This window comes from Macrobrachium nipponense, chromosome 3 (genome assembly GCF_015104395.2).
Source record: "Macrobrachium nipponense isolate FS-2020 chromosome 3, ASM1510439v2, whole genome shotgun sequence".
Taxonomy (NCBI): Eukaryota; Metazoa; Arthropoda; class Malacostraca; order Decapoda; family Palaemonidae; genus Macrobrachium; species Macrobrachium nipponense.
The window spans coordinates 99057549-99082906 of record NC_087202.1 but is presented as its reverse complement, the minus strand read 5'-3'; the positions used below and the strand labels follow the sequence as shown (position 1 = coordinate 99082906).

Below are 25358 nucleotides of genomic sequence, written 5' to 3'. Positions count from 1 at the left end.
AATGCACACACAAAAACAGTAATGCCTAATAACTTCTGCGCTTACTCAAACTTTTAGAAAAATTAATTCAGTGAAAATTTTCATATTTTAAAAAGGATTATGATCTGTGAGCCATATTTCATTAAGATACTTTTCCACTAACCAGCATCATACACAATTGGACTGATCCGTGATTCATATGAACAAATAAAATAAATATAAGAAGTGAACTTACCTGTCCTTTGCGATTAACACCGATGATGCCACTAGATGACTCGTGAGGTGCAGTGACAAATATAGTATCACCACTGATGCGGTTCATGAAGATACATGTACCACTCTCAATGTCATATAGGTGAACATAGCCATACTTGGTGATAAGGTATATCACATCATGTTTTGAACTGACCTGATGGAAAAAAAATTATGCTTAAAACTCTTGGGCTTTATATGATACCAATAAAAACATTAGAATACCATTAAATTAAATTAACAATAGCTTATTTGTACTTAATTCAAAGAGTAACTTAAATATCTCAAGCTTAGCAATGCTTGTCAAAAAAGTTTTAAAGTTTCTATATTACCAATTAACGGTTGGGTATCATTCTTCCATATAAAAATAAAATCTACCAAGAGAAACAGAAGTTAATTTTAAGAGAATTCTGTAATAATTGTTAAGGACTGCATACCATATCTGACAACATATAAGATCTTTCTCCTTAAAAATCACTTGAAGTATACAACGCAGTCTTATGTGCAATCACTGACAATAAACAACGCCTATTTTTCACATTCGTATTATTAATAAATTCTAAATGAACTGAACACTAGCCTATCCTCTGCTATCCTAACTCCAACAGTAGTATGAAATGTACTTAAATCCCTAAATTGCTACATCCAATCCAGTTTTAAAATGTAAACCTTATCAGAATGCAACTGGTGCCTAAATGATATATTCATAAATGATACAATAATAATATGAAAGGTGCCACGAGATCAAAACTCAACAGTATGCTTTTAAACCGATATAAATTGAACCAAAAGTTTTTAAGCATTTCCACGGAGATGCTAATGGAGCAGGCCAGAATTTTCATAAGGAACTAAACCTAATGAACGACAGTTGATTAATCATAAGCTTTGTTCTACTTTAGATAACACAGCAATATATGTATATATGTTCTACTTTAGATAACACAGCAATATGCATTATGTGGAATGAGCTGTTAAGACTGTTTACATATGGGATTTGTAAGGGTGATTTCTGTCAACCAAGATTTTCTGTAGTCCAGCAGTGGCCTGGTCCCAAGGAAGACTGTTTTAAGAGGTCATACTGTATTACAATAACAAATGCTTACATATTAATAACCAATATTTTTTAAATAGTATTTTCTCCTGAAATAATATTTTTCCTGAAATGATAAACTATTCAACTAGTTTGGTTGTCCTTCCTTAAAAATAAATTCTCAAAATCCTTAAAAATCAATGATCTTATAAAAATTTTTTTCATACATACCCATTACACTTCTACATACTACGATATTCCCAGTCACTCCAACTATTGTCAGTTTAGTATGTAACACCACTTCACCCTTACTTTGCATGTTAAAAGACCATAACCAGTGTGTGGGGAAGGAAGCTAAGGTTTAATGGGTTCATAAAAGAAAAAAAAAACTTTGTAAGATAGTTTCATTATCACCTCCCTTTTCATTGCCTAAACAGCAATTCTGGGAAGGGAAGATGAACTGATAGAACTCCCAGGCAAGGCCATGTAATTCCTGGGTAAAAAAATTTAAAATAAAAACACTGGCATCTACCAGTCATTACTGTAAGTGAGAACATAACCAAGCACTCTCCAATAACATGAGAAAAGACAGGTAACCCAAAACATATAACTAATAAGTGTGCCACAGATGAAAGTCTACAAATGTTATAATGCAGATGAAGACAAAGAATGGCAATAATTATAAATTGAGCTTGAAGTCACAGACAAGAAAAGTGCATATTTATTATTTCGACTTCATCTGTGACAAATCAATGTTGCACATCAGACTAACCCTCATTATTACCTGAAGGGAACTAAGGGGAGACTATTCTTGGGAGATTTGTTCTTCCTGTAAAACAAAGGTTTTGAAGGAAGAAGAATATCTGTTACTGATAGTCTTTCAACATAAATGGGAGTATGTAAATCAGGGATGACAAAAGGATAGACCATTCAAGTCAAAAGCATTGGGAAATACTTTGACAACTCAAAAATTTCAGGGCCAAAAAAATTCTGATAATCTATTTACCTCCATACATACATAGGAGATTGGTGTTTTTAAATTATCATGGAACTTGTTAATGTGGAGCAGTTTCCTGAAGCTTCCTCCTGAATGAAGAACCCTAAACTTGTCTAAGACTATATATTCAGGAGGTCAGCGAACAAGGCAAGGGTAGAGCATGGGAATGGTAGAAAATATGGATTTTAGGTTTTGGGAATGGTAGAAAATATGGATTTCAGGTTTACATCAAACACTGGAACCCAGGGAGTCCTTCAATGTTGCAGTGAAAGTATGAAGTGAATATAAAAGAATAAATAAAATCAATGAATATATAGATCAGTAAAAATGTTATGACAATTCCATAAAATTGGTTAAATTTTATTACAACATACAGGAATAAAATAAATGTAAAAACATAGAGCAATAAAATATATCTATGTAATCATAGATAAAAAAGAATATGTACATAATTAAAATTAGCTACAACTTTAAAAATATGTCAAACTGTTGTAGGGTGGTATAAAACAAATGGATTCAAATTCCATTACAAAACTCCGTCAAGCATATACTCCATGTTTATTATTGGCGTCAACAGTAGGACCTAGTCTGTCTCCAAATTCTTTTATGGATTGACTGATTTATAGACTTTTGGAATACATGCCAAGCAGTGGGCAAATCATTCAGCACTGAAACAGAAATGGACACTGAAAAGGTTTGAAAGGTTGACAGGAGGAAAACCTTGCAGTTGCATTTAAAAGGGGTAGCAAAGAACCTTAAGTAATGCCCACATTGCACTGACGGGGCCAAAACCTTTGCCAGCCAGTCTACATCTTTGGCGTGCTACAGTGTTCACAAGTCTAATAATGTATGTTTAACAGTGAGAGGCGAATCACAAACTCATGCAGGTTCCCCACCTAAAAGGAACCTGTGGGTCAAGCAGGAAGACTAATTCAAAAGTCAGGATAGGATAACTTCTGCTTTACTATTAGGGTGGTATCTTGATGGCTCATGATGAAATATTTTGCAATATTTTCTTCTACTTTTAGCCGTTAGTCAATAATGGGGAAGACCAATGTGCTTGCCACTTTACTGTTTTGCTGTGTACTGATGGCTCTTGAGTCAACCAAGGAGGCACCCTGGGGTTGCAACACCTTAATCATCCAATTCCTGATTGACAGATTGTCAATTGTAGCACTGAGCCTCATGGTAAAAGGTTTGGAAGCCTTACCACTCTACTCTCAATTTGTAAAGTTCACACTGTTTAAGAACATCTGTAACAGGATTTGATATTGGACCACCTAATTTCATAATACAAGCCATGAATCTAACTGTAGCTCATCAGCGCCAAAATTTAAGCTTTGCTGATGAGCAAATCTGGCAACCATGATCAAGTTTTGTGCAAAATTGAATTGTACTAGTATACTTGTAAGAAAGATTTATTATCAGCATCCTTAATTCAAACAAAATACCAATGATTTTTTCACCTTTAATTTTAAATTGTTAATATGGATTGATCAGGATACTTGCTATCAAAAATCATTCACAGATTAAGCTGCTCCTCATAGGAAACAAGGGTATCTTTCATTTCAAGATTTGAAAGTTTCCCTACAGGTATTCCTGGTGAAATAGACAGCCATAAATTAGAAAAACCTGAAGAGTTTTCATCAGCCACTTTACTGATTACATTAACTGACCTATGCAAATGTAGAAACAACATCATAAGCAACATATATGGCAACGTTATCAACGACCAATGAAGCCTTGACTATGTCCCCAGTTGGATATGCCCCCAGAAATAACAGCAAATGCCCCTTGTACTTCTTCCTCCATTTACTGAACTTTTCCCACTGAGGAAAAGACCAATAAGCACACTTGCATGCACAGTATTTGTGACAGAACTTGAAGGTGAAGATATGCCTGTTTAATCACCTTGTGAAGCCAGAATGAAATGGTATTCTTGGTCACATCTTCTTGGCTCAGCCTGTGCTAACAAAAAGTCTACTACACCTAGGCCTTAGGTGATGAGTCCTTTTTACATAGCAACACTGAGCTCGGATGGGTAAAGGCAATATACTCCTGCGAAATGCTGTCCACGAACTCATTTAGGGAGGGAAACAAAAACAAGGCAAATCTGTCATCATGTAGTAAGGGATTTTGAGTCTTAGCTACAACTTCCAGGACACATTTGAAGACCACAGACCCCCAATACCTGGCCTGGTGTGTGTAACATCATAACTTAGGCCACAGAGCTCTCAAACTCTCTTTGAGGAAGAAAGACCAACAGGAAAACAGTCAGAGTCAAATCCCTGTTTAACAATCAATGCAGCGGCTCTAATGGAGCACGAGTAAGATCCCACATTGGAGGCTTGAGCTCTGTGGGTGAACAGGATTGCTCAAAACTCCAAAACAACATATTCTCCCAGGAAGTAGAGATGTTTATGCCTTTCTGATGTAGGAGCAACCCCAAGGCAGCACCATAGCCTTTGAATTCTGAGAAAGATCAGGAAATCTGCTATTTGCTGAACAGAAGTTCCAAGTGGAGAGAAACCCCATCAATGACACCAATCACAACGTTATCCTGGCCACCGCAGATGACTATAAGTCCAGCCACAACACAGTCTGGAAGGCAGAAGTAGCAGTTGACTCCATAGTCGAGGCCTCTTGAAAGGACAACAAAGGGCCCCCGGCCCTCACCTGATCCAGAATTAAGCATGGCTTTAAACAGGTCAAGTCAGAACGAACTCGACGATACGTCAGCTGAGCCACGTTCGTCAAGTAGTCTTCCTATGCCGCACAAAAGGAGGGGGAAAAGCATAAATGACCCGAGACCAAAGAGTTAACATACTGCAAAATCGAATAAGCATGGGAGCTCAAACAATGTTTTGGCATCCTGCCTTGAGCCAAAGTCTCTATGCCTGTCGGGGTTATAGAAGATGGACTGTTGAACTCATGAGTTCAATAACCTCCAAAAAAAAGACAGAAGCTCTCGACTCCCTCCCTCTGGATCCAGCACAGGAGAACAACAACATGAGGAAGATGGCTGAGAAAGATCCACATCCTTCCCAATGCCACTGAAGAACTTTCCCTCAGAGTCTGGGTGACACCCCTTCCACCAGGACTATTCCCACAGACAACAAGAGACCTCGTGTGTGAGACCCAAGTACACGGTCATGTAACAGACCTACTCATCAAAATCAAATTCAACTACCACACTGCGCAGAAAGGAGTAACACATCTGCTCTTTAAGGTGCTCAAAGAATAAAGTAACCAGATGACATTGGGTGAGTGACAGCATTCTCACACTCAACCACCTCTCCACCAAATTTCCTAGTCTCTAACACCTCAATAGCTCTGAAAATACTCCATATGAAAGATTATATTTGTTTGTATCTCCATAAAAACAAATAACTTTTAGATCCAAGAATTTACCCCAACACAATCATTTCATGACATAGAAAAACAAAAACTAACTTATTACAATTCTTGAAAATAACTGACAAAGCACATGCTTAGAAAAAGTTGATGACACTTACTGCAGAAACTTAAAAAAAAAAATAATGTTGATTCTTGCAATGTACAGGCAGTCCCTGGGTTACGACGGTCTCGGCTTACGACGTTCCGAGGTTACGACGCTTTTCAATTATATTCATCATACATTATTTCCAGGGTTACGACACCTACAACGCTCATCTGGCAGATGAAATATGTCACCAAAAATGCAAAATAATCAATATTTTAAGTTTTTTTTATGAAAAATGCCATAAGAATGCAGTTTACATAGTTTTCAATACACCCAAAGCATTAAAAGTAAGGTTTTCTTAGGATTTTTTACGACGTTCCGGCTTGCGACGTGTCTCAAGAACGGAACCCCCGTCGTAACCCGGGGACTGCCTGTACTCCCTGGATTCTAACCTTCTAGGTATGAGACTAAATTAAAATATAAATACTCAACCCAGAAAAAACACGATGCCGAGGGCATTCTGGGTATACATGCCCCGTGACCTGGTATAGATGCCAATAGTCCCTGGATCACACAAGTTTAATTTTAATTCTACCGGTTCCAGCTTGGCACTAGGTTAATCCTAATGTTAAGACCGAAGGTTTGTTTCGTATATGAACAATTGGACTTTTGTTTCATGAGTTTCTCGAGTATTCATTCATACAGAAAACTGGTTTACCTGCATAGCAACTGGAAAGTCATTCTGTGCTTCAGGTGGGAAGAAAACATCAACATTCTTCTTTGCAAATGGCTGGTTACCAGCTGCAGGTGCACCAACTTCAATAATATGTAACTTGCCTCCCTGAGCATTGCGTACTGCAAAGCAGAACAGTGTTGAAGCCTCTGGGTTACCCTCCATCTGTAAATGGGAAAATACAAATACAAAACCTGGTTAAGGTAGGGGCCCGCTATACACAGTGCACCTTACCAATGCACAGTACTTCATATTCCTTGCACACTCCTTTTCAAATTCATGATCTGTTTTAATAACCCGTTTCTTAACTGTTCCCCCTTTGGTCTTTTAATCTTTTAATTTTTTTCCCCTGCTCTTTCCTAATTGGCTATCAAAGTTTAACTCTAGAGGGTACTCTCATTTTCTGCCAAATCTTAAGTCGTCCAAACATACCTATTTAATCCTTTTCAGGTAGGTGAAAATCACAATTTGGAAATTTGGATATAAACCCAAGCACTGAGGTACTTTCAGCCATTCAGCAATTAAGAGTGAAAAAAAAGAAATTGGCAGTGGCTGGACACCAAGACCAAAGAAAGGATGTAAGAATGAAAAAGTTACAGTGAAAGCAGCTAGGGATTGTAGGGACTACAAACAACCTTTAGTAATCAGTGTATTGAGTGAGGTGCCCTATTGGCACCATCCCCTTGTAAGGCCCAATGTGACATGGATAAGATTCATACTATGCATTTTTTAGTCATATCACACATTCATGAACTATGAAATCTGGTAATGATCATCATAATACAATACTGCAGAACATGTTCTAACTACATTCAAATCTGTGAATACTAAATAGTAGGGCACCTCAAATATCAAAACCTTCAATATGATGATAATGTGCTGCTTTAGTTGTAAAGTATGTTACACATGCACCCAATCCTTGTCTCTCAAGACATAACCGAGACATTTAATACAAACCAGGTCCAATCCCAATTCTGACACATGCTTTGCTAGTTAAAACCAGCACACACATCTTACATGATACTCTTAAAAGTCAACTCCACACTAAACCCAAATCACACAAACTGTTGATTAATTTGTTACAGTTATGAATTCAAGAGTGTGAGGCTAACCTGGGGGAATTTTCTGTATAACAAAAAACCAAGAAAAAAATGCAATCCTTGTATATATATATAGATAAAATGTCAATGTCTACTGCATGTCATGCAATAAATTTTAAACAATCTCACAGCTAACTCTACAGGGACCAGTAAAATTATATAACTGAAATATGATGGCTACACTCACCTTGAAAGTAGTAAAGCCAGCTGCATGACCTTCAATTGGCTGACTTGCTTTGCGCTCCATGCTATAAAGTTGCATGAAGCCTACAACCCTGTTCTGTTGAGCTGAGATACCAATCAGTAACAGCCAGTTCTGTTTGGTATCTGTCCTGTAGTTAATGATTTGACAACCATTCAAACTACTGTGGCGGTCAAACATCTTCAGCGGCTGAGCATCACCTGCAAAAATACCACAAATTTAAAACTATATTCTTCTTAGGTATCTAAGCCTAAAGTCTTCTTTATGGACAACCTTTGGCAACAGTTGGTTCAGCCATCCAAGGTGAGGCTTGGCAACAAGGTAGCTAATTGTGATGGTAACTTGTAACTTTCCTATGCTACAGGACAAATGTTGGGATGGCTAGATTGTACATGTATAAAAAAAAAATGTAAATAATCTTTAACCTACAGTATGTTAATAGCAAGAATACAAACCTTAGTCATATAAAATTAATTATTAGGTGTTAGCCATAAGGCCATGCACTGGTACCTATTTCAGTTCTTCTGGGCCCTTTTTCCAATTTTCCCTGATAAGTTTACAAGGATTTATAAAAATACAAAAATTTAATTTGTCAAAAAATCTTGGCACTGTCATTTCCAATGAGGTTATCTACATCTACATTACTTAAAATTTTTAAAGATTCTCATCTAAATTACCATTCATTAAATGGTCATATCTGGAACACTGTATTACCAGATTGTGCTCACAGACAGGAGACTATCACAGTGAGTCAATGACTCCTTTCAAAATAAAATTGCAGTTAATCTGGTATGCCCTATTCCTAGACACATTCCACCGATTTCAGACAATAACCAGACACCAAGAAACCTAGCTCATTTCCATGTATTCCTGTATGAGCTGGGATCTAAGAATATTAAACAGCGAGCTTTTCAATAATAGAAAATAAGCTAGTTTAAAAATCATGGGGTGTTCCAAGATCAGACCTGATGCCAGCTAAAAAAAATAAATATCTGCCATCGTTATCTACATTGCTGCCAGAACTAGCTGCCAAAGTTATCCATATAAAATACAAAGGCTTTTGTTTTCACAGTAAATAGTTCAAGGACACAATGACAATGAACCAACATAACAGAAAATAGCCTGGTATAAACAATTCTTACAAAAACATTTGAACAGTCTAACATATGTGAAAAGATGAAGTAGCAAACAAACACTGCCAAACAACTGGGATATACAACTAATTTCTGCAAGAATGAAGTTGAAATAAAACTTTAAAATCTTATCACCAACAGAAAAAGAATCTTAAATTTCAAAGATGGCATTTCCAACATTATTCTAAAATTTACTTTGAAAATTTCCTATTTACATAATAAGAGCTATAACTGCATTATGAATACCAGACTACAAACTCCTAGTCATATCCCAGAACTTCAAGGCTTAAAAAAAAAAAAAATCCTTACCATCCATACTCCAATGGTAGACAGCAGTTTCTGTAACCAGAGCTAACTTGTTACTGGTGATCCACTTCCAGAACTGAATTTCTGTATCCATTGTATGTGCTGTAACATGAATGTTAAATCATGAAGTTGCCAATTGAAGAAGTGCAAAATTGTTTTGCTAATTTTCACATGTGTCAAATGCAATAAGCACTTATGGTAACTATACTGTATAACTCCAAACAAGACCTAATGAATACTTGCCTTTAATTTTGGTCTTCATTTCAATGTTGAAAATTTGCAAAGTTTTTTGAGCTGCAAATGACAAAATAAATATTTTAGTACATACTCAGCATTCATAATAAAATCAAAATAAAAGCCACACAATTCAATAAAAAAATTTATAGTTGGGATGTTGACTAAAAAAAGTCAAAAGGCTAGAACTTTTAAAAAAGCAGTAACAACTTCAATAGCACTCATAATTGGTAATCATAATAAAAACAGCAACAAGTAAATACCAATTCCATTCCTTGGTATTATGCCTATAAAATCTTCCAACTATACAGTAAAAGAATCAAATTACTACTTATAAAGATTTCAAGGATGCATAGTGACATCAAGTATAAATCATCCCGTGACAATCTGATGATGTTCAATCGCTATATGAAAAATAAATTGGGACGTCAGCTAACATTGTAATGGCATGTGGAGAATGTGGGGTTAGTCTGATAGTCTCAGAATATCTGAGTGGCCTTGCATGAGAACCGTGGGTGTTCCTATGACCTTTTGGAGGAAATTTAACATAGCTAATCCCACTGCAATAATCAAGGAGCTGTGGATCCTGTAAAACGTAAGACAATAAATACTTGGCTGGAACCCCATTTAGAGTGAGGCAGTCAACATTTCAAGGGGTTCCCAACGATTAATTTTTCATTTCTAACGTTATCTAAAAGAAAAAGATGAATCTTTAATTACAAATCTAGCCTGTGTTTTGAAGTGCAGCCGAGAGTATTTTGTCATGTTCTACTAACAACTAACTTGCTTGTTTTTGTATGGCGTTTTTATGTTGCATGGAATCAGTGGTTATTCAGCAACGGGACTAACAGCTTTACGTGACTTCCGAACCACGTTGAGGGTGAACTTCTATCACAAGAAATACACATCTCTGACCCCTCAATGGAATGGTCGAGAATCGAACTCGCGGCCACCGAGGTGACAGGTAAAGACCATACCAACCACGCCACTGAGGCACTGACAACTAACTCGTCATGAAGGACGGCAGTGATAATTTCATAAGTTTAAATGACATTTTTAAAAATCACATTTCAAGACAACTAATGGCATTTATGTAAAATTCACAACACTAGCTAAAGCAAAATCTCAACTTTTCCATTTTTATATAATTCTGGTATCAATTACAACTATTCAAAATGGTATCCTTAACTGCAGTATACAAGAAAACTATGTATTACAAAGTTCCTAAGAATGCAATCCTTAATTTACCAACGAAGCACGCAGATGTAAGTAGAGGCACCGCAATCAAAGATAAAACTTGACAAAAAACCTTGCTCAAACAATTACTCTTCAAAACCTTGGTATAAATAAATTTTTTCAAAAAAACTATAATAATGAGAGAGAGAGAGAGAGAGAGAGAGAGAGAGAGAGAGAGAGAGAGAGAGAGAGAGAGAGAGAGAGAGAGAGAGAGAGAGAGAGAGAGAGAATCAGCCTACCTTTCAGAGCTATAACTTTAGATGCTGGATTCATGATGGCAGAATCACCAGAGATGGGTCGCCTAATAGGATTTGTTGGATCACCCATATCGATGATGACCACCTGGGCTGACTCTCCGACCTTCTCCCTGACACAAATGAACTTGTCACTTTCCATGGTAAGGGTATTAAACCCAATGTTTGAAGTCTGGATCCCAACATTTGTGAGCTGCAAAAGAAAAAAATCCATGAATAATGTACTGTACATATATCAACATATGCCATTGTTATTCCAAAAGTGGACTAACTCAGTTCTTCAATAAAGATGATGAGGTATCCTGTCACTACAGTTAAGACCAAATTTTCTGCAGATTGAATTATTTACATGGTATTGGTAAATCAAGGGAAAATCCATAAAATGTGGCAACCATACTAGAGAATATATTCCAGTGACTGAATTTCTATCATTTTATAATGAAATTCATGCACAATAGTACTGCATCAATTCTTTAGAAAAAAAATGAGAAAAATAAAATAAGGGAAATAAAAAAAATTGTAAAGCATTAAACGGTAAGCAAAATATATGTACGTACTAGGATAATTTGCATTTTTTTGGGGGGTTGTACTTTACCAAATCCACAGACTTTCATAATAAAATTTGTTGCCACAATACTAACCAAACTAACCAAACATTAGTCTAAATATAACATTACTTACAGGGTAAAGAAAATAAGTTATACCTACTTGGGTTAACAGAATGCCCATTTGAAACCTTCTCACTATATATATTATGATTTCAGTAGATGAAACCTATCCACATGGAACAAGCACAAACTCCAACCGCAGACCCCACACTACAGCAGTTACTGATCATGATGAAGCGCCAGTAATTCTTCACTGACCTGGGGGAGCGTGAACCCATGACATCTGAGTGGTATGCCACAACACTAACCACTTTACCAGCAGACCAGCAGTACCTCTAGTACTTAACTTTTCCAGTTCTTTCTTTGCTCACAAAACTGTGGGGGAGGCTTGGGAAGGGGGGGGGGGGGGGTTATGTATGTTTGGCAAGTACTGAAATACCCAACTTAATGAAAAATTTCATTTCCACAAAATTTACCAAACATTCTTGTAGCTGATGCAGACTAGGGGTCAATGAACCTTCCTAATCATATCCCAACAGGCAAAAAACTTGAGCAACTGGAAATACTCAAAGACCACCCTCCTATGAAACCTAGTTTTGTACCAGATGAGGAACCCTCAAATCTAGTACTGCCTGTAATGAATCACAGTCTTCCAGAATGATATATAATGTGCTTTAGTTGTACAAGCAACACATCCTACTAAACTAAAAAATAAATTTTTAAAAGTAATTCATATTTTTCCTAGGTCAACAAGTCATTGACTTTAATACTGAATTACCCTCCGCACAAGCTGCAGCAGGCAAACTTAGTAACAAGATTGTTACCTGGTGGTTATTCAATTTTATACAATCTAGCAGGGGAAATATCCTTCATTCACGTTATCATTAACAGTTTTCTTTCAGCAGTCTATGTCCTGGAGCAATCATGCTTCAGACGTAACCAGGAATACCCAGAAGTTCAGGTAATGCAGCGAGCAAATAATGGGCCCCCAAGTAAAAACCTGGTGAAAACATAAGCGAACACTTGTAGGACCTTTGCCAGACCAAAACACAGAACTTTGAACTGGTACAGAGTATACAGTGTAGAAACTACCTTAAATTCTGTCGAGTAGTTGAAAGTGCACATTTCAGGTTTAATTCAGTTATGAAGTTGCCAACCCTAAAGAATTCAAGCGCATTCCTGTGCTAAAACGAGTCTTGAAAAATACCAAATTTGTAACTAATTTGTATTTTTCATAACTAACAAACCTGAGGTCTTAACATTAGGATTTACTAGCGCCAAGCTGGAAACCGGTAGAATTAAAATTACACTTGTGAGATCCAGGGACTAATGGCATCTATACCAGGTCACGGGGCATGTATACCCAGAATGCCCACGGCTACCTGTGACCCACCAGTTATATTTCTAACCCAGTTTAGACTGCTAGAGGGGTGGTTCGAGGTGGGCCTTTACCTGTTAAGACCTCAGGTTTGTTAGTTATGAAAAATACAAATTAGTTACAAATTTGGTATTTGTTCATATACGAAACAAACCTTCGGTCTTGACATTAGGATAGACTTACTATTGGAGGGAGGTAAGTCTCTACAACTGACTGGGAGTTTGCCACCTTATCCATTTCCGAATATATAGGGAAATTCTAAGAGAATGGACAATGAACCTAGGACCAAAGATATAAGCGGATCTATTGGTTTTCCCCCACTGGGTGTAGATACCATTCTCTGGAGACACTGATAACTGGTCTCCAACCCCCCCGGTCACATAAGAAAAGGCACCTATAAAACCCTGGAGACTGCCATTCTGACTTCTGTAGTACTTGTCTCTCTGATCACCTCCACTTCCATTGTCAGGGCCATAGACTAGGATGTCCAGTATAGTGCGTCCTTGATTTAAGGCAATTTGACCTTACGGTGGTTTTCAGTGACATAACTTGGTGTTGCATCAAGTTACAGCACTGTAACAGCCAGACAGTGCTATCGGCAAGAATAGGCATCAAGTTAACGGCGCACACGGTGCCATTATCAAGGTACAGCACTATAAGCTGATAATGGCAAAAAACAAATTCATGCAGAAGAGGTGGAATGAATTCCCCCCCGTATGTCAAGGACACTGTATCAGTGTTTGAGACGGGTGGGATGACGGTCCTTAAACATATTCTGTATCCATCCTAAGGGACTTATACTACCCAGACTCTGGCCCCCTAGTGCCACCCACAACTCATGGTAGTGGGATAGGGGATATCCCACCGTCAACCATCATCCTCTCTCTTCTTCCCCTTTCCTCCCTTCCTAGCTTTAGCTGGAAGGTGGAGGAGACTTTTGAAAAGGCTGGGAAGACACTCCCACCCTCTTTTGAGGAGGAAGCTTCGGCTCCTTGCCTAGGATGGGGGAGCAGACTTCCTTACAACTCCAGACTTTGAAGATTTAGACACACCCAAAAGTTTGGCAACTGGGGCCTTTGTTCTAGGTTTGAAGGCCACCACACGGGTTATCTGAATAAAAAAATTATACATTCTACTCATCTCATCTGCTGCATCCACACTATATACTTTTCAAGAACAGAGAAAAGCCCAGCATCAAACTGCTCCTCAGAAAAAGGCTACTCTCATGAGAAAGTAAACATTTTCCCCCCGCACAAACCTACAGAAAGTTCCTCTTTTGTTGTGACACCATGTTCAATCATAAGCTGAGCAAAATGACATCTTAGAGGCCATGGAGAATGGCCTTCCAGGGGGAAGGTCATTCATAAGTCAACTAACTGACGTGTCCAACATAAGATTAGACAACTCTGCATCCTCCAGCATACAATACCTCCGCAGATGCATGAGCACCAGGGGGATGAGCCCACTTGATCTGATAGATGAAAAAGAACCCTAACTTGCAAATCAGTCTTCACCTTGTAAAATACACCACAGACAGCTAGGACTATGGCAACCTGATCAATTGTCTCACTTAACGAGAACTCCTATCAGAAAGAGCTAATTCAATGAGAACATAGCCAGGTGTAAAGCTGCAGTAGTCTTCCAAGATTATGCTAAAAAAATTATCACAAAAACCTTTCAAAAATGCTGCTCATGCTCAAAGCTCACCTGAAGGGACTCTGGAGGAGTATGATCTTCAGGACCTATAATATCAGATGCAAGTGCTATCACCCCTCAAGACAGAGAAATATGCACCAGACTTCTGCTCCCTCACTAGCTCTCAATTCTCAGTGTTCATAATTTGGTATGTACATGTATAAATTTATTAGCATGCTGAATTACAGAACAAAATTGTATTATCACGATTTTTAGATTCCTGATAGGGATTTATAGGATGTCTAGGTGGTTTTTAAAAGAAATATACCAAATTTGTAACTAATTTGTATTTTTCATAACTAACAAACCTGAGGTCTTAACATTAGGATTTACTAGCGCCAAGCTGGAAACCGGTAGAATTAAAATTACACTTGTGAGATTTTTCAACTTATGGCACAAGAATTGGGACAAATTGATATTGCAGGGTGATGTATTGCTGAACTGTACACACAAAGCAGCATCATGCATGAAAGGTGTAGTGTTTGATTTATGGAGACCTAAAAATCAGGGGTTGAACACTACATGAAGAATACATTTGAAACAAAATTTTGGGACTAGCCTAGGCCTAGATTCTGTAGAATATGATTGCCTCCCAGCAAAAATAAACCAAAGACTACTTTTATCCTTGTAAAATAAAACTGAATTTTATTAAAGTTGTAATCTTACTTTTTTTTTTTAACTCTTCATTAACACTGTACTTTGTTTGGTAATTCTGTAATCTGACTTTCAGTAATAGAATTTGCCTAAAAGAGAACTTTCTTGAGAAATTAAACATTACCAATATTAAAAATTATCTGTATTTTTCCTACCATACAAACCTGAGGTATTTATGTATGGGATTAACCTTCACCGCACTGGAAATCTGGCCATTAAACTTTTTTCAAGGAGGTTACGGTAACACTTATAGAAGGTAGGGGCAGAAATACCACCCACCTAGTCAGTGTGCACTCAAATCTATGCAGTTTACCTTTTTGCCCAGGTAAGAGAATGAGGGGTGGTAAGAGGTAGGGATGTGCCCAAGTGTCAGTATAGGAATTTAAAACCATTCTAGGCTACCTAAAATGTACTATACATATATTTAAAAACCCCACCAAACAAACTACATATATTGTTTATCTTTTAAAAACAATGTACCTTAATACTGTACGTACAGTGTATTTAACTATTTATTGTAATTCTAATTTTAATCAACTATGGTTGTGTCTTTCTCTATCAGCAATGAGTCATTGCCATTCTGTTGGAGTTGGGTAGTATTTTAACATGTTCAGTACAGGTATGGTATAAGTGAATGGTGCAATGAGTTACTGTACTGCTACTGCTGCAGCTTGGAATTAGACATGTGCAGTTTATATAACCCTATTACTATATATGACCTTTCAACTTTCGAACCTTTAATATATGATAACCAGAGAACAAGAATGATTTTAGTAACAATATATATTCTCCTAAATAACAGTACATTCTAATAAAAATTAATTTAAAAAAAGGATGCAATTTAAAATAACACATTTTTCTTCTTAATAAAGCTGGCATTAATTTTTGTCTGAAATGGTTAGTTAACCTTTACACACGCCAGTGGGTTTAACTGAAGAGGACCACAATAGGAAACTACTTTTAGGATTAGTAAGATTCTGTGGGGGGGACACAGATGATGACAAATAACCCAATATGTAAGCAACACCTTAAGTCATGTTAGGTGGTAGACCAACCTTATCGGTTATGTTCTGCTTAGGAGGGCAAATTTAGGATTTACATACCTATTTCTTTTTCACTAAATGTTTATTTGTATGGTGTTTTTACGTTGCATGGAACCAGTGGTTATTCAGCAAAGGGACCAACAGCTTTACGTGACTTCCGAACCATGTCAAGAGTGAATTATCACCAGAAATAGTACATATCTCACACCTCAGTGGATTTTCCACTAAATGATTCATGGCTCACTAGGTCAGTTTGGCAAGAGATGCAGGGGGCTTTTCAGTTGGGTGAACAATGGTTTCCCACTTTTGTCTTAAGAGAGCTTAAGCAATACAGGCCTGGTCCCAGGACCCACAGTAGGCATTCTGTAAAAGTTTATATAACTCTGACCCTTATTGTTCGGTTTCAGATTTATCTGGTTTCTTATCGAATTGCATGCAAATAATGTCAGAAACTAGCATTAAAACCTACATTTTATATTTGCAGTTCAGTACAAGTATAAAAATTTTGTATCTTAACTAAAATTTCATAAGCACATATTATTTGCAGTCATCCAAATTCAACAATCTGTTTCATTACAAATGCAACCACTACAAAATGTTAAGCCAAACTCAAACAACTAGAGCTGCAAGCCATTGAAGTGCAAAGCAAAAATCAATAAGGTTTAAATTTAAAGAAAATTCTACAATAAAAATGGAAATTCCCTGACAACCTAATCCTAAATGAGATGGCTTTGAGACTGAGAATAGTTTTGATAAACTAAAACGATAGATATATAAGCCCATTTCAGATTGACAGGAAACAAATTATGATGACAGACACTTAGCATATATTAGTTCAGTGTGCATGCATTGATCAAAAGGCATGACATTTAAGGAAAAAAAAAAAAAAAAGGAAGTTACATGGAGACATTACAGATTTGTTAATGTTGTAAAATATAAAATCAAAGTTTTCCATAATCCTTAAGTGGCCTGGCATTTTACCTTAATATAATTACACACGTACTGTAATAATGGGTGAAAAATATACCACCGACACTACTCAGATTTAACATTTTACTGGAGAAATATTTTAAATAATAAACCCATTACAGTGGGAATGTAGAATTAGAGGGTAGGGAAAAACAAAAGTTAAAAGGAGGGATTCATCTCCCCAGGCTCCACACCTAAAATAACCTAGGTCATTGTAATTAAAAAATAAATATGAATGCATAACCTAACCTAGGGCTCTGAGTACTTCCCCTGCCCAGGAGGGCTTCACCCCCAAAACGCCTCACCTAACTAAGGCAATGTCAATTAAAGTAAGACTGAAACAAACCAACAGAGAGTGTTAAATGTTGGCTTGGTTGAGGAGTCTGGGCCCCTGAGTCCCCACCTAACTTAACCTAGGGAACTGTAATTCAAAATAAACAACAAGGTTTCAACTTGACCTAACCACACCTAACCTAGGGCTTCAGGTTCTTTCAGACCCTTCACCCCTAACATAACCTAGGTAACCAGGTCCTTACCTACTCCATGGTCATGTTATAACCTTCATTAAGCCTTTCCTTTAATCGCAATAAAAAATCTGCAGAGGAACCATCGAGATTTTCAAATACATCCTTGTTTTTACCCAACCCAAAACCCCCCCTTTCCTGCTGTGGTTCCCTCATTTGTAGGAAATAAGAGGGGTACATTATCTTTGCCAAAATATAAAAACATTCAACACAATGAAATATAGGACTTCCATAATTTCAACTCTAGAACTATATTAGATTACAGTCAAAATTGACCTAGCAACCAAATGTTTTGTATTTTTTCCAGACCCAAATTCCATCTCCCCTGTGGTTCCACACAGCAGTACGATTACAGTAATCTTTGAATCTGATGTTATGAAAATGAGAGTAAGAAATATTTCAAACCTAATAAAATTCAGCTGGAATACGAAGAGGAACATGAGTTAATGTCTGTTAATTTATCCGCGACCATGAAGACTTTTTCAAGCACTACATGAATTTGAAAATCACTATTACTTGATGAAATTTAAAACAAAAGAACCAATCAGGTTTCAGCATTCTAAAAGTAGCAGCATTTCTCAGTGGAAATAAAATACATATATATGATTAAACACCCTTACCCAAAATGCACTGGGCAAAAATAAAAAATCTGATCAAGAGCTTCACTCACTTGGACCATTGAAACATTAAGACATAACTTGAAGGTTAAGAAATATCCTAAGACCTTGTAAGATTGACTACATGAAGGTGGAAGTTCGGAATCTATGCATGCTGTCTACCTAACCTGAAAAGTGTTTCTAGGTCTCCATTGTCAAAAGTTTTTGCAATTTCAACTTCAACTTAAAGCTAATTCAAGCACAACTGAGGTTAAAGCTGATATTAATAGAACCACGCAGCAACAAGCATATAAAAAAATGAACAGTTGAAAACATAATATCCTGAATAACAATACGTATGTTCCATAAAATACATTAAAATGCATACAATTCCAATTTAAAAAAATCTATTCAAAAATTATTATGGCATGTAAGAACAATCCATTCAAGAATACTAAATTGGATAAATGTAAAGATGGCTGCACAATGATATCATTGATTAATAAAACATGCAAATGGGTGTATGTAAAATGCAGTGTGTGTAATAATTTGAATATTTGGTACTGACACAGAAAACCAAGGATGAATGTGAAAAGCAAATGACAGTAAATTTCTCATTTCCTTGGTAATTTCTCAGATTATATCACCTGTACTGCAATGTATGTACCTTTTTCTACAGTTTATGCCAAAACTTTTTGACATCTTCATGTGGCATACCAGATGGGCAAGAAACTAGGATTATGAAAAAAATATTGATATGGTATGTACACATACACATATATAATACAAACTATATTTATATATATATCATTAATGTTATATATATTATATATATAGTTCAAGTAATAAAATAACTCCAAACTAATTTAATATAATGCATGACTTTAACCTTCATTATAGTAACCATGACCCTTTAATGTGACCCCCAGGTCAGCATTCCCTACCATACCATACAGCTTACCTAGCACTATGGGGTATTAGGATACTTTATTACCTGATTATTTCATTGTACGATATCTATTAAGAAGCCAACGCCTATCAGGTTTAAACAATATCCTATATTTGTATAAATCCAATGCCCAAACCGGGTTTATCACCCGAAGCTTTGTGATGGGTGTGCCAATGGTTAATGGACACTCCGGAAAAGCACCAACTGGCAACCCTCCCTCCAACATCCGGCAGTCTTCAACAGTAGTTATAGACCTCAAAATTTCAACAATCAAACTCCCTTGTTACTCAAAAGACTACTCCAGCAAATCTGAGCCCTCCAAATACAAATCCCGTGACCAAAACCGGCGGGAGAGCGGTTATTTCGTCAGGGCCTGTTGTGTCATCCACAGGCCATCGTCATATGCTTTCACCGAATGCCTATCAGCACTGCAATCCTGGAATCCGGGAATTTCAAGGGGTCTCGTTCTTGCTTGCACATATATAAGTTTATTCTATGAACGACATACAAATAGGAACGAACAACAACGTGGAATAACTGCGGGAGCACTTTCTAATATTTTATTTTCCCCGACGTAAACATTTCTTAAAAGGGCCAGCCACCTGGTGACCCGATTCAATCGCTTTTTCCCATTTCGGTGAATTTCTTATGTCATTCCGGTGCTTACGAGGAGCTTCCTATCTTCACCTCCTTTTTCTAAATAGACCCCGGCCCCATGGGAGGAACAATTCTGCCGGCTGAAAATACAGGATGTCGGGAAAAGTGAATGAAATGTCATCTACAACTCGATCATATGACGGCCCAGTGGGCGTTCACAGACTCCGGGGAGGACATCGTTTCCTTATTACATACCTGCAAATGCTCCTGGAACCGTATTGGTAATACTTGTGACATCTTGCTGGAATGATGGGTGGCAAAAGGGGTAAAGAGGCGAAAAAAACCGTAGGTTCAAGGGGTTATTTTCCTGTTATTGGACCCATCCAGAGTTGTTCGCAGCCACACCGACACTATCCAATATGTCCGTGACAAGTGCAGCTAGTTCCTCTAGTGTATTACTCCGCCCAACTATATTTTACTCTAAAACAAGTCTTTTCTTTCTATTACAACAGAAATATACATTTTAATAAGCTACAAACTCACTATGATTGATACTTTCAAAGTTTTATGTCAAGTTGTCATACTTTTGAGCAATCGGTGTGTTCGCGGAGGAAAATGGCGGTTAGACGGCCTGCCAACTGAGCAGCCTCTGTCAGATTTCTCATTGATCGGACATTTCTTTTGATAATGATAACCTCAACATTTTCTCGTTTAATTGATTAGATTCTATAGGCTAAAATGATTTTTTTGCAAATAAACAAATAGATGAAACACCATAATCAATTATAGGTATCTTCGATACTTTAAAAAGACTATTTTGCTCCAAAATTTGCTTGGTACATTTTAGAAAGTTGTAAGTGTCAAGTGCACAACCGTAAAGTCAATGAATTATTAAGTCGAGGTTATGTCGAAATGGGGGTATTCCAATAGTACGCCCGGAAATGCTTTCGATGTTGTTTTGCGTTAAAAGAGATATTTCATAATTCTCGGAACGAACTGATATCAGTACTATCCTCTTGTATATCAAAAGATCGGTGTGTTGCGTCATCTACGCAAACTGGAAACAACTTTTTTTTCCTAAGTTCATAGTGCAACCAGACGAGCGGCATAAGTCCTTTTAAATCTGATTCACTTTCATTGGAGAAATATGTTTCTTACAAATGTTCTCCACGCTACTTATGCAGATGAGTTTATGAAAATAGTCCATATATATATATATATAGATATATATATATTAATATATATATATATTATATATAATGTGATGAAGAAAATATTATGCCCTGTTAAAGATGCGAAAATGGTTTCATTTACTGTTAAAAATGAACTCAGATGTCTAAAATTCATAACTATTTGCCATGTTCATCTAAATTTACAGTACAGTCTTTGAGTATATAACTTTCATGAATTAATAAATCACGCTTAGCACATTTATGTATTAGTTTATACTCTTAGGTCTAATTATCAATTTACATGATATACACCACGGCCAAATTAACTTATATTTATTTTAGCTCACGCCCAGCCTTAGACTGTATCAAGTATGTGAACATCGGCAATTAAAAATTAATGTAAGTGTTCATTTGCTATTACCTCGTATTATCCTTTTTCCTGTGAAGTTTGAAGATGAACGAAATTGTCACCAGCTGATCCTTTAGCTCAGCAGAGATAAGTGTGCTTGTAAACGAAAAGCCTGGCTGGGATTTCGTATCGAAAAACTTACTTTATTTTCAAATACCAAGTTATGTAATTATATGTCTGGACATCAGAATGCTTTTGATGAAGGACAGTTTATACCTCGTTTTCAGGTGGTCACAGTCTTTGTTATTTATCACATTAGTACTATTTTTATTTTTATGCATTGGTGATACTAAGACGTTTTCTGTGCTTACGTAATTGCCCATAGAATTCTTTCGCGTGAATTCGTGAAGTTCTTAAAATAGTCTACTCTGCTTAGGAATGCAGTGGAAGAATGACTAAGAAAGAGGCAACAGTATTCACACGCTCCTTCAGCTCTGATGACATGCGCATGTGCTTTCAGCTAACGTTCGGTTTCCTTGAAGCGCGGTAAGCATAATGCAACATCAATTACGTGCATTTAATACGGGGATGCGGCAGCAAGTCTCAAACCCCGTACATAATGATCCACGGAGTGTAAAATTAAACTTGCTTACAGAAGATTATCATTAATTTTTTTTCCTTGACGGCTGATCGTGAACCTGTGAAATTGTTTGCCACAGATCCACATGTGCGGAGAGAGAGAGAGAGAGAGAGAGAGAGAGAGAGAGAGAGAGAGAGAGAGAAGTGGGGTGGTGGAAATGGTCAAATAATGTTGTTAAGGGAGTAGATTCTTCTTTTGATGCCCGATTCCACAAAAACAATGTCAACTGCTCAGAGGAGAGGGTATTTACAGTAAACTCATCTGTCTGTCTGTCTATCTACATATCTATCAGCAAACACGCACGCATGCACTATGTAGTACATGGATAGCTGAACCGACAGATAGGGCTAATTTGCAAATGTATACGAGGATAAGCGACCAAATGATCATACACTGTATATTTATGCGCGCGCTCGCGTCTGCACGTATGAAATGGCATTTTTGACCATGAATGCCGTCGCAACGAGTTACCCTGATTCATGACATTTAAATCGATGTCCCAGAACGAGCGTTCCTCCTCACCTGCTGAGGTCAAACGACGTTGCCAGTTCACGTTGAGCCGAGCTAAGACAAGTGTAAGTGACTCGGTAGTAACGCCAGAGTAATGTCTAGTTCGGTAATCAATAAATCAATCTACGCAATGTCATGTCGCCACGTGACACGTTGTTGCACTGCATTGCAATCAGTGGTTGATTGGCGGCGCAGACCAGGTAGACGCCATTTGTTCTCCAATTTGTCAGTGTCACATTACTTTAAATGAGTAACTTTGGTTTATTTGCTTTAATATTTGTGATTTTTGGTTTTTTGTATCCAAGTGGAATTACATGGGTGAGGTCAAACAGTGAATTATTCAGTGTTTTCCCCCTACAATCGTTTCTTGCATGTGCTTCCACGTGCGTAAATGCTTTACACGTGAAGGCAATGAGAAAACTGGAAAAAAAAAAGGAGACGGAGAAATGCTTATGAGTGAATGTAGAAAGTGACAAATCCGCCTCCTACAAAAATCGTGGGAAAAGGAACTCAGTAATATAGTATCATCCCAGTACAAATGAAATAGCAATTGCAGCGAGTTGTTTAGTGTAAAGTTCAGTAATTGTATATACATGCATACATACATACATACATACACACATACGCATATATATATATATATATATATATATATATATATATATATATATATATAATATTATATATATATTGCAAGCTTAATAATCTTATTCTTTCGTAAGTTCCGCGAAAATGTGAGCACATTCCGTTTCGTTTACGAACGAAGTAATAAAGATAACACAAATTAATAGTTCGTTCTGAATCCCTTCAGAAGAATTTATTGCTTGAAAACGTCGTCTTTTCTGTGGAGGATTCCTAAGGGTTCATCCTCCCTTTGCAAAACGTTGGCTTTTCAACTATTCAGCAGCAAGAAACATTCCCCATTGCTGACGCGTTCAAGTCTGAGAGTTGCCCTGGTGAGGAGAAAACACCCGCGGAGTGATTTAGTTGTTACATACTTATTTGTGCATTTAAATGGTGGGCCTAAGATAAATCGTAAGATAGCAACGCAGTTGTGTCGGTTGGGTGTGTGTGTGTGTCACCAAAATGGTCTTGTCAATTTAAATTCCACGTTTATCTTTTTTTTTTTTTTTAAGTGTTCGGCGGAAAAGAAAAATGAGAGAGAATCAAAGACCAGATAAGCGAGAATGATAACGACAACTCATTCCTCTTGGGTATTTACGAAGGCAGGGGCAACGCAATCCGATGTAGCAGACTCCGGATACGCTTTGTTGATAAGAGGTGGACGTAATTTAAATCTCTAGTGAAATACTGGGTTGCCACAATGCCTGAGAGGTTATTCTTAAAGGAGCTTCGTGTGTCCACATTCCCATAGCATCGCAGACCTGACGTCGGGTCATTGTCTGTATCAAGGGCCAGACCAGGATCCAGAGTCTCTGGATCCTGGTTCAGGCTTTGGTCGATATGAACCACAGATAAAGAGTAATGAACATACGACAGCTATGAAACAAGTTATTAGATAAACACTGAACCAGGATCAAGAGACGGGATCCTGGTCTGGACTTTGTTACAGACAATGGCCCGACGTCAGGTCTGTAATGCTATGGAAATGGGAAATGTGGACACACGATGCTTATTTAAGAATAACCTGTCAGGCGCGGTTATTTCAAAGTGACGATGCAATCCGGCAACCCAGTATTTCACTAGACCTACGATTTAGATTACTTCCCTATCTCACCAGCAAAGCGTATCCGGAGTCTGCTACATCGGGTTGCGTTGCCTCTGCCTTCGTAAATACCAAAAAGGAATGAGTTGTCGTTCCCATTCTCGCTTACCTGGTCTTTGATTCTCTCTCATTTTTCTTTTCCGCCAAACACTTAAAAAATAATATACGTGAAATCTAAATTGACAAGACCATTTGGATGACAAACACACAAACCCAACCGACACAACTGCGTTGCTATCTTACGATTTATCTTAGGCCCACCATTTAAATGCACACATAAGTATGTAACAACTAAATCATTCTCAGAATTGAACGCGTCAGCAATGAGGAATGTTTCATGCTGCTGATTAGTTGAAAAGCCAACGTTTTGCAAAGGGAGGATGAACCCTTAGGAATCCTCCACAGAAAAGACGACGTTTTCAAACAATGAATTCTTCTGGATTCAGAACGAACTATTGGCTCGAATTATCCTTATTACTTCGTTCGTTAATGAAAGAATGCGCTCACATTTACGCGGAACTTACGAAAGAATGAGATTATTAAACTTGCAGAGCTTTTAAATATTATGTAGCGAATATAGCTTATTTATATTTATAAAATGAAAGGATATGTATTGTTTCGTGTCTTCCAATGAACTCGTCTGTAATACTTGGAATAAAACATTCGCCAGAAGGAGAGAGAGAGAGAGAGAGAGAGAGAGAGAGGAGAGAGAGAGAGAGAGAGACTTGAACATTATAATTTCAAAGCTATAATCTGGCAATACTGCGGTGGAATTTTGAGATGGTGAAGCAAATATCTGTAATATCCTAGATATGAATATCATAATGAATACAAGATTAAAAGGAATCTAGAATGTATAAACAATAGACTAACTTGGAAAGGGAAAATTTATCAATAGGACTGAAGAATCCAGAAAAACAGCTTCCCATATGTGACTCCAGTAAGTCTAAACACGAAAAACAAAATGGTTTTAATCACGAGGGAAAGTTAATTTCTACGGGTAAGAAGCTTAAAATGATATAATACGGATTTATGCACATACTGAACAGT

The 25358-nt window shown here is 37.2% G+C and overlaps 1 protein-coding gene across 1 annotated transcript in view; it reads right to left on the bottom strand.

Annotated features, from left to right (window-relative positions):
- The window catches only part of LOC135221913 (clathrin heavy chain 1-like), a 106091-nt gene extending 85739 nt beyond the window's left edge, over positions 1–20352 (bottom strand). The window contains exons 1-7 of the mRNA XM_064259929.1: positions 20167–20352; positions 10884–11091; positions 9418–9468; positions 9178–9276; positions 7721–7935; positions 6419–6598; positions 215–388 (exon numbers count right to left, since the gene is read on the bottom strand). Coding sequence (XP_064115999.1) covers positions 215–388; positions 6419–6598; positions 7721–7935; positions 9178–9276; positions 9418–9468; positions 10884–11091; positions 20167–20208 — 969 coding nt within the window. The 5' untranslated portion in view covers positions 20209–20352. The remainder of the gene's footprint in view (positions 1–214; positions 389–6418; positions 6599–7720; positions 7936–9177; positions 9277–9417; positions 9469–10883; positions 11092–20166) is intronic.
- Positions 20353–25358: the final 5006 nt, after the last annotated feature.